The 10245-nt window shown below is 36.0% G+C and overlaps 1 protein-coding gene and 3 long non-coding RNA genes across 4 annotated transcripts; 3 read left to right on the top strand and 1 right to left on the bottom strand.

Moving 5' to 3' along the window:
• Positions 1-439: 439 nt before the first annotated feature.
• On the bottom strand, positions 440-4520 carry LOC122009113 (microtubule-associated protein 70-1-like). The gene is made up of 11 exons (XM_042565135.1): positions 4024-4520; positions 3563-3648; positions 3428-3493; positions 3149-3319; positions 2901-3071; positions 2596-2751; positions 2341-2487; positions 2187-2258; positions 1584-2093; positions 1297-1471; positions 440-625 (listed from the first exon to the last, which is right to left on the bottom strand). The coding sequence occupies exons 1-10, from the start codon at positions 4262-4264 to the stop codon at positions 1304-1306; spliced, it is 1788 nt and encodes a 595-aa protein (XP_042421069.1). The 5' UTR covers positions 4265-4520; the 3' UTR covers positions 440-625; positions 1297-1303.
• On the top strand, positions 2646-3062 carry LOC122009115. The gene is made up of 2 exons (XR_006119467.1): positions 2646-2787; positions 2865-3062. It is a non-coding gene; the product is annotated as an uncharacterized LOC122009115 (long non-coding RNA).
• On the top strand, positions 4470-5005 carry LOC122009116. Its single transcript, XR_006119468.1, has 2 exons — positions 4470-4518; positions 4861-5005. It is a non-coding gene; the product is annotated as an uncharacterized LOC122009116 (long non-coding RNA).
• Positions 5006-7196: 2191 nt separating this feature from the next.
• Positions 7197-8793, top strand: LOC122009114. The gene is made up of 3 exons (XR_006119466.1): positions 7197-7384; positions 7985-8345; positions 8457-8793. It is a non-coding gene; the product is annotated as an uncharacterized LOC122009114 (long non-coding RNA).
• Positions 8794-10245: the final 1452 nt, after the last annotated feature.

Raw genomic sequence — 10245 nt, 5'->3', positions numbered from 1 at the left:
ATTTTTTTTTTTTTTTTGTTGTTTTTACTTCAGATCACAAGTATGAAACAAGTTTCCATCATGAAATAGTTAGAAATCTTCAATGTTTTAGACTTCAAATTAAAAGATTTCTTTAGTTAGGGAACAAAGAGTTTCCTTACAGGATTATGAAATGTAGCTGTTCTTTGATCTGTCCAACAGCAGAGCGTAGTATTTTCACTCGATTGTGTAAGAATGAGAAAACTAAAAACGGATCCGAAATTCAGTGTTAATAACTCTCTATTGCTAATTTAAATAACAGCGGCATTGTCTTTTGCAAGCAATAGAGATATTGAGTCCATCAAGTGAACTTTTAGTGACCAATGTACATAACAGAATCACTCCACATCACAATCTTGGAGTTATTTTTTTTTCTCAGGGAATTTCATAGTGAACACAGTTTGCCCAAAAAAACAGATCAGAATAAGAAACTCACAGCCTTATCTTGGATTTTCTTGGTAGAATTACAATTATATAGATAAATACGTATTTCCCATAATGTGCAAGACACTAATGTTTCAACCTTTCAATTAGAAAGAAAAAAGAACATCAACTATGAAGGATCTGTTAAATGGTCAATCTGAAAGCTCTGGGTTCCTGAAATTATCTGCATGATGAACATTTTCTGTGTATTAGAATATACTGTTGATGGCATTATTAATTGTATTGCGTAGAAGGATCACAGATCATGATCACTATATCAAAAAGCTATGAAAGGCTTCAATTTCACATGTAATGAGGCATCTCTTAGGAACTGGCTTCAGCATGAATAGTTATGTTTCTTGGGAGATGACAAACAACCTTGTAAGATTTTGGTAGGATTATGTTACACATGACTGATTTTCTACTAGAAGTACATGTATCTGAAAAAGGAGGCCAGTGCTTCTGTTTGATGAAAATGGATGGTTTACACAGAAACGCAAAGTACCTAAAAACTTCCATAAACTTATTATATATTCTCTCTTCTATATGCAGAGACCAAAAAGCAGAGTCAAAAAGGATAGTTGTTCTCAAAGAAACAAAATAGATAAAAACATGGAGTTATCCCAATACGTCTCAAGAAAATATCAAAATAAGAAAAGGAACAAAAATTGAGATAGCTACAAAAAAAAATATACTTGTTCAATTTTTGGTATTTTATTTTCATAGATTTTGCACTAGAATCATGTTTGATAAACAAATTTAATTAGTTTGAATTATCTAGGTAGGAGCATAAGCCTGAAGCAAGTATTCTGCCTAACCATGGAAATCATCTGAAGAATAAAGCCTTTAGTATACCTCTTACTTATGCAAATTGTTGGCCATTCCCTTTTGAGCGCCTAACTTTCAGTTCATTCTGGTTTTCTACCTTCAAGGCTGCTATCTCCTTCTCAAGTGCAGCCTTTTCTCTACGCAATTTCTTTGTTTCGACCTCCATTGATTTAGTTATTGTGTCTATTTTTCTTGAAAGCATCTGCATAAATTTCCTCTTTCAGTAGGTATACTTTGTGTTGTACATCAGGTAATCTAATTTCACTCGACATTAGTCTACCGCACAGATATAACTAACTTCAATAAAAATTTACCTCCATAGAAATATCCTTGTCCTTCAAACACTGATCCTTCTCATGCAATGACTTCCTTAATGTGATTACTTCCTTCTGTAGCATATCATAAAATACAACTGAAACATAATCATCTGGAGCCGCATCTGGGGGCTTGCTGCTGAGCTGCTCCATTGCTCCTGTGATGGAAAGATGTTCGATGTCCTTCTCTAAAGTATCACTAACATAAGTGTCTTCAGATAACCTTGATTTATAATACTCTTCCTCTGCTACTCTGCAGCCATCAAAGGACTTTGATGCTCCCTTGGCATGCTTTAGCAGCGCACTGGAAGGGCTTGGAAATTTTCCACTTGGAGCACATGGTTTTCGTGTCCCTATTCCACTTGATAGAGTATTTGGAGCACTGTCAGACCCATTAATCGAGCTACTTCTAGCCAAAGAAGGACTGTTTCGTTTATCATAACGGATCCCAGACCGAAGTGATGATTTTAGTCCATCTTCAACAACCTTCAAACGCAGCTGCAACCTTTCCTGAAAATTAACAAAGAAAAGGTAATTAAGAGTTTCTATGAACTCTTAGATAGCTAAACTAACCAAAGTTATATTCAGTAGTGAGTGACATACTTTAAGTTGAGCCTCTGCCTTGGCAGCACGTTCTGATATGGAGAGCTTCTCCCGTAGTTGTTGCATTTCTCCCTGTTGAAAACCACTGAATAAAACTCATAATTTAACATGACATATTTCAAGCAGCAGCACAATGCCAAAGTTTGTTTGTCACCGTCAGAACACGTCGCTCTTCAAGCCATTGTTTGACTGGTATAACTTTGTCATTGGTATCCTTCCATTCATTTGCCATTACTACAGCCGCTCGGTTTTCTGCAACCATGGCTCGAGACAATGTTCTCTCAAGTGTCTTTTTCTCCCCCTGCATATTGTCGCACAAAATCATATTATATTTCTTAATACATATAATGCAAATTCAATTCTAATTCATTTTACGTCATGAGCTAAAGATATATAATAGTTTCCTAACCTTTAACTCATTAACTTGCCGCTGATAATCTCTTACAGCATTTGCAGCAGCAGCCCCTGAAAGAAGTGCCTCTTCTAAGTCATGAACAGTCTGCGCCAACTTCTCAACTTCTGCAACCTTTTGACGGTGCATTCTATCGAGTATCTTGTACTCTTCCTGCACGTTATGGGAATGAGATCAGACAAATCAAAGGTTTCAATTCGAAAGTGTGAATTGTGAACTATTATTTTCCTTTTCATCCGCCAATTTGTTTTGTATTGTATATGCAGGGGGAGAATCAGTAATGCTAGGATGAAAGGACTAACCTGGTTTATTTCATTCTGTTTCATGAGCTCCTGGTTCTTGTTCTGAAGGTCATCAACAAGAGCTGCCTTAACCTTCGCAATCTGCACTTCTCTTTCTGCTTCTAACAAAGCTGCTTCCTTGGTTTTTGTTAATCTCTCCAAGACTCTATTATCATCTTGAAGGTTTGCTATCTGAAAATTTCCATAATAAAACTTACATGCTCGATGATTCAAGAAATATAACCCAATTATGTTGCAGAAAAACACACCTCTTGCTTCAAGAGCTTGATCTCAGCTTCTAGTGGGAAAAGTATATCCTCCAAACTGGGTAGCGCCTCATCCTTCTGTGCAGCATGCACTCTTCTAAGAGTAGCTTCCGCGGCAAACTGTGCAGCTAATGCTTCTTTCTTTTCTTCAGTAACTCTTTTGATCTCCAAGTTCTGAGGGTCAAAATTAGAAATAACTATGAACAACTGAATTGATTTCTTCATCTGGATTCGAAGAAGTTTAAAGCAACATGCCAAAGTGAGTTACTGCATGGAACAAACCTTGCTCTCCAAAGCAGCTTCAGATAGCTGCAACTTCTCCACCATCTTGTTAAGCTCCTCAGAAACCTATTGGCATGAGTAGGTTTTAAGTTTCTATGTATCAGATAACATAGGCTGATGCACTCATGATACTACCTCAGCAAGAGCCTTGTCTTTGGCACGTTCTACCAACCTTAGGCCTTTAATTTCACTATAAGCTTCAGATAGCTCACGGTCCTTATCTGCAGTGGAAAACGCACAAAGTATATAAAACAGAATATCAATATCTTCACTTGGAAACTCTCCTTGTCATGCTTGTAGTTGGTCGTCAAGAACAAGTTTCACCTTGTGAGACAACAATGCAACTCAATTTACCATAGCAATAGTTTTACTTGAAGGATGGAATTTGTGCAGTGGAACATGAAAGAACCAAGTAAGAAGGTAGGATTTTATTTTTATTTTTATTTTTCCTTTTCATTTCTTCTAATATCTCATTCTCTCCTTTCCATTTCAGATATTTCTTTCTTATGAAAAGAAATCCTGTAGATTTCATCCTCCTTTTTTCGGGGAGCATGAGGAAGCGGAAAGAAGAAACCGAAGAAAGAACAAAAACGTACCTTTGACTAGATTCTGGAGGCGATTCAGCTCGATCTTGAAGGGGTCAGAACCATGCAACAGGTTCAAGAAATCTTCGTCGTCAAAACTGGTTCTTTTCGGTTGCTTCTTCTTCGCCGGCGGCAAGCCCAGACCCGCCTGCGACGATGACGACGACGACGAGAAATAGTAGTCCACGGCGTCCTCCTCCAGCAACCCAAACGCCGCCGATTTGGATTCCTCTTTCCCTCCGTTCTCCCCCATGAGTGGAATCGGAACTAGAGTACAGGGAAGGAGAAGAGCTTTCGACGAACAGTCTCCAATCTAATCCGATGCAGTTGGATCGAGTGAGTATAACAAGTACATGCTGCGATCCTAATGGCAGAGATCAAAGAAACTAATCCCGCTCATTGTTACTTGGAACAGCATGCAAATGATCAAAGCAAACAAAAAAACTGAGGAGACGAAAGAGAGAGAGAGATACAGAGTGTTCCACCGACGCAGCTGAAGCAGACCAGGTTCGATTAATTTATATTATAATTTATTAAATATAAACAAAATGATAAACGGTTCGGTCTGGCTCAACAATTGAACCAAACTGATAGTTAATTTCAACCGGTTGAGGTAGTAAATCGGGCGAAAAAAAATAATCAAAAGAGTATTTTTAAATTATATAAATCATTAAAAAGTATCTCTTTTTTATTTTTTTTAAAAAAAAAACTAAAAGGACATCCTATAATATTGTTTATTCTAAAAATACTCTTATTTTAATTTTTATGTAAGTAAATTGGCTCAACTATTTATATATAATCCATCAGCGTCAGTCCTGGTTGTCATGGCTGGTGGATTGTGTTATGCAGGAACAGCTCAGCAGCCGTGTCCTAACTGCAGATTCGTCTACTGCTAAACAACTAATTGCTTTCAGAGTGAGGCAGGCAGTTCCCCACCTGCTCGCTTTTGAGCTGTAAGCTGTTGCATTTCATTGCACTGCTGTGGCCTGTGGGGGAAAAAAAAATTGAACCAGATAATATCGCGTCCTGATAAATTTGGAAATGCTTATAGTGAGCAGTCCAGAAGTCCAGTATTTTATGATTACATATTTGCTGTGGCCTGTGGAATCACTGGCTGCTACTTGCCATTTTCCTTGGGCTTTGATTAATCGCCAGACGTATGAGAAATGGGACGGCAGGGTACTCCACCATTAACCTTATCTTATCATAAATTAAAACAAATTTTGAGATCATTGGAGCTGGAGCTGATTGTTTCAGGGCTTTTTATAATTATCTTTTTCTTTTTAAAAAATATTTATATTTTACAAATTTAATTATAAATTGTGTTAAACTTGAAGCTAACCTAGTGCTAATATGATATTTGCTGACTGATTATTATAGTGTATTTATGTATGTATGGATGCTAACAAAGTGCCAAATAAGGTTATCCATGTCTACATTTGTAAGGGTGCTAATTTTAATATAATTATAAGTTCTGTTTTAGATTTTTTTTTTAAATGAATCCATAATAAGATATTTCTTTTTTTAGTGAGGCATAAATGACTTTTGTTTAAAAAAAATGTCCATTTAGGATGCTTGATAAATGAAATGTGCTATTATGAAAGTGTATTTAGTCTCCAAATTATTTTGATCCTTTGAGGAGAATTGATGGGACTTGTGAGTTGTAATGGAATCATAATCAACCCTCTGCTGTTGGCTATTTAATCCTTTTAAGTTGTGGCTTGTTGTTGTATTCTACCCTGTTGGTGGGTGCATTTATTCTTGCGCTTTAAATTTGGACGACCAACTTCTTAAAGGTGGTGTTGTATATTTGTAAGTTTTATTAGGGGTTAGCTTTGAGTATTTATTTATCCTTGTGATTAGTTAGTAATTTTTAATCAAATGAAGAAACTCATTTGATGCTGAGTCAATATGTTAGGGGCTGATTTTGAGATAATTAGGCACGATCGGGGTTCGATTTGAGCTTGTTAGGTTGTTTGAGAAAGAGTCTTGGATGTGAATCAAGTTGAGCTTGACTTGGGTTTGAATGTCACTTGAGGTGGATGCGAACTTGGTGATTTATGATTGAACCAACGTTGAATCATGTTAAACGTAGAGCTCAATTTTGTTCATCTCTTGTTCCAAGAGGGCTTGCTTAAGAGACATCGGTCACCACTTTCTCCCTTTGCTTCTTGGTCAGCCAGACAATGATAATATGTAACCTTCAATGTTAAGAGAAAAAAAACAATCATGTCTTTCTTCAATGACTATTGCCATGTCAATGTTGAGGTGGAAGTAGAGCATCATCTTCCTCTTTAGGATTCAAAATTTGACTCTAACCTTGAAATTTAAAATTTTTCTATGGTCACTTGCTTCATTGGTAGTTAGTTATCCGAAAGTCGACGAAACTCTGATACCACTCATTGAAACCATGAAGGTCAAAGGGGGAGGAAGGGTGAATTGTGAATATTCCTAAAATTCACAGCTCAAAAGGATTCTTGTTAATTGCTTAGCAAGGTTAACACAAAAATGCATTGAAAAAGGAAGAGAAAGCACAAACACAAGGGCACAAGGATGTAATGTGGTTCAGCAGCCCATAGCTCCTAGTCTATGACCTGCCAATTCTTCAAATGGATCATCCTTGAATCAACCAATATTTTTCTCCTTCTTGATCAATTATAAGAGGCGAAACCTCTTATAATGCTCTAGAATGGAATGCAAAAAAGCTCACAAGAAGACTCGAATATGTGCAAGAAAGCTCAAAGAATTGCTTGAATTAAATCTAGGAACGTTAACTTTAAATCTCTTTGAATTCCTTCTTTCATTAAGCTTTCTTACTGTTGTTAGATGTTGATTAGCCAACTAGTAGCCTTTGTCAATCTACTATTCTACAAGTCAACTGGATACTTGACGATTAATTCTAGGGCCCGTTTGGTTCAGGGTTATATTTGATAATCTTGGTTATTCATCCAAGGTTATCAACCAAAACCTTGTTTGGTTTTGGTAATTGATGATTCCTAAGTTATGATATATGCCTGACACATCAGCAATTTGGGCATATAGCCCGGAATCAAAAAACCCCATAAAACTGGAGTTTTCCTTGATTCCCTGGTTAACCAAAAATTTAAGACAATATTACCCCTCCAATATAATCAAATCCTCCCAATTCCCAAGCCTTTCGCCGCTCCTCCTCTCGCGAACGACAGGAAAACCCTAGCCTTTCGCCGCTCCTCCTCTCGAGAGCACGCACGAGCTTTTCCCTCTCGCTGCGACCTAGCGGCGGTTCTCCGCAATGATCCTCCCTCTCGCGCACACGAAGCTCAGGCCTTCACAGTGGGACAGCCAAGCTTGTCCAACCTTTCCATGTCTGGATTCAATCCTATTGCAGCAGCAGGTACGCCAATTGTTCCACCAATCCATTCATTTCCAAGTCATGGACATCCTACTGAAGCAGGATATATGATGCATAAATTAGACCTCAAGGAAGAACTTTTGCCCGATACATTTCTTCCTCTACCAAATTCTATGTCAGTTTATCATCAGATGATGAGCAAGCCTACCTGTGTTGTAGAATGCAGAAGCAAAGATGGCTATTCCTTCAGTCAAGTTTAACTTCACTTGTGGCAAAATAAATGTTTGAATTTAATTTTTGCAGTTTTTGCTAATGATAATATATATACACTGAGCATAAATAAATTTTATTCATTTGTTTAGTTGATAATTTTCCTTTTCCTTGGTGAATATGTAACCAAAACATGATGCATCGATAGAGAGATAGCTAGTTTGGCGTATTGGATTGCAATAGATTTGTGTTTGGTTGAGGCAAATGGCCATCCCATATGATTTATTCTCCCTAGATCCGTCTGCACAGGGATGATCTCCTCTTTCTATATACATATACATAGCTCATTATTTTCATGTATTTTATATTGTATAATTGACATATATTTCATGTGTTTTGTGTTGTATGATAATATTTGCCATTGCATTGCAGTAAAATCTGGCTCCTTGTCGATCTAAATACTGTATTCATAACAAAATGACAAAAGCTTGGCATGGCTGCTCACTTATTCCAACATCAAATCAGTTTGTTACAGACTTAAACATGTACAATAAGCTTCCGCAAGTAAGATATCAATTGCAAGAACAAAAACAGTCAAGGGCACAACACTTGCAATCTATAATTGAGATTGATGACAGTCTTTCCATCATCAAGTAGCTTAAGGTCAAGTGAGTTTAGCTTCACTCTTATGAAAATAGAAACTGTAGAATGATTCCACAAACAAGGAAGAAAAAAGATACAGGAGTCTGACTGAGATTGCAAGAGCTCGTATTGTCCTCTGACTGAGATACAGGTCGTCATCATAATTACAAATCATCATTATTTTTTGTTCCATTTACAGCTTGTGTTATTAGTATCAATTTACATAAGTTGACCTAAGGTTTACCTGACATTTTTGGAACAGGTGTGTTCTTCTTGGTGTGAGTTGTGGTGCGAACATTACTGATTTTGTTGCTCGAAAAGCAATTGAGGCAGGAAAGCTGATTGAACGGGTTAAGGTTGTCGCCCAGGTGTTGATGTATCCCTTCTTCGCAGGAACTGTTCTCACCCATTCTGAACTAAAGCTAGCTGGTTGAATTCTTTCATGCTCTTTCCTTTTCTATCCCGGAACATGCAGTGTAGGAATCATTTCATCATGATGTTGTTCCTCTTAGTTCTCATTCTTTTATTCCTTCACATACTCTCTTTAATGTACCATCCTGTAAACTATACATCAATAATATAGAATAAATGTCTCTCAATCCCTTTCTTTTGTATCTAGCTACCTGGCCAGATGAGGACTCTCCATGAAATTTATAGGAAAAAAACAAGTATATAAGTAAGGATGAATATTTTAGAGGTCGACTTTTGAGTGGGATTAAAATTTTATCGATCTCATTAAATTTCAGCATTAAAATTGTAAAAAAATAAATAAATAAATAAGGAAAGAATAAAAAAAAAAAGGCTTTGATCCCTCCCTGTAGTGTGAAATTTTTAAAATAAAAATTGGAGCTGACATAAATAATAACCAAAAATAAAACTATTAATTAAAAATAAAAAAACATAAAATAATAAAAAAAAATTAAAACTATCTAAAAATAAAAAAACATAAAATAATAAACAAAAATTTAATTATATATATATATATATATATATATATATATATATATATATATATATATATATATATATATATATATATATATATCACTATTAATAATATAATATTATCATTATTAAATCAAGGGTAATATGGTAAAATATCACATTAGGTTATGTACTAAAACCTCCAAACAAACGAGATTTTATTGGATTATCTAAATTGAACCAAACAACCAATGGTTATGTTTCATTCCCTATAATCTTGGTTATGTGATTACTTGGTAATCACATACCGAAGGTTATGTATCATAACTTGAACCAAACACACCCCTAAAATTAAGCAAGTCTATGTTGAGATTTACCCTTGCTAGGCACACTTGCTCTCAACACTCAACTCACAAGAGTTGTATTTGCGCCTTGGAAGTCATCTTCCACTAGGCCATACACCTCTTAAATTCACCTGAACCCTTGGCTCCTCCTTGTGCCTTCGTCCCTTTTTCTTTCATGATTCACTTCATCAACTTAGCCATACTCTAATGCTTCTTGTGGTCCCTCGAATGCTCTATGCCATCCTTCTATGATCTTTACAGACCTTGAGTAATCGAGTTCAATCGACGTGCCACATTTTCTCCATGTGTATTTCTCTAAATCTTATACAATCTAAATATACATATCAAATACAATGATATATTCTAACTTAAATTTTTATCCAAACATCAAATTCTAATATCGCTCAGGTCACATTGGACCACTTTGTGGCACGACTGCACAATAGAATATGAACATGGGGTTAAAAGGTGGCTTGACTAGTGGCATTTCTAATGGAGGGTTACACCAAGTGCGCTGAAAGTCATCATTACATTGAGTTCTAACAACTTACTAGTAATCTTTCTATAGGCTTAGCTCATTGCTTCATTTAAAGGGATGATTTAGAAGATTCGAACCGTATTGCATCATCTTGCTAGCACATGTATTTAGTTTATTTATTTCTACTACAATTAGTATCACTTTGATCAGCATACAAAACAATTATAATTTAATGTTTATCCTGAGTTTATTATTATGCTAGAATTGATGAAAATTAAATGTCACCTATTTAGTATTTACATCCC

This window comes from Zingiber officinale, chromosome 8A (genome assembly GCF_018446385.1).
Source record: "Zingiber officinale cultivar Zhangliang chromosome 8A, Zo_v1.1, whole genome shotgun sequence".
In the NCBI taxonomy this organism is placed as follows: domain Eukaryota; kingdom Viridiplantae; phylum Streptophyta; class Magnoliopsida; order Zingiberales; family Zingiberaceae; genus Zingiber; species Zingiber officinale.
This window is presented reverse-complemented; position numbering and strand designations above follow the sequence as displayed.

Excerpts from the sequence above, each read along its gene's own strand:
- LOC122009113 (XM_042565135.1), bottom strand. The coding sequence starts at position 4,264 with ATGGGGGAGAACGGAGGGAAAGAGGAATCCAAATCGGCGGCGTTTGGG. Across the intron at positions 2,488-2,595 it reads GGCAAGTTAATGAGTTAAAG|GGGGAGAAAAAGACACTTGA; the intron begins GTTAGGAAACTA and ends GACAATATGCAG. Across the intron at positions 1,472-1,583 it reads ACAAGGATATTTCTATGGAG|ATGCTTTCAAGAAAAATAGA; the intron begins GTAAATTTTTAT and ends AAATTTATGCAG.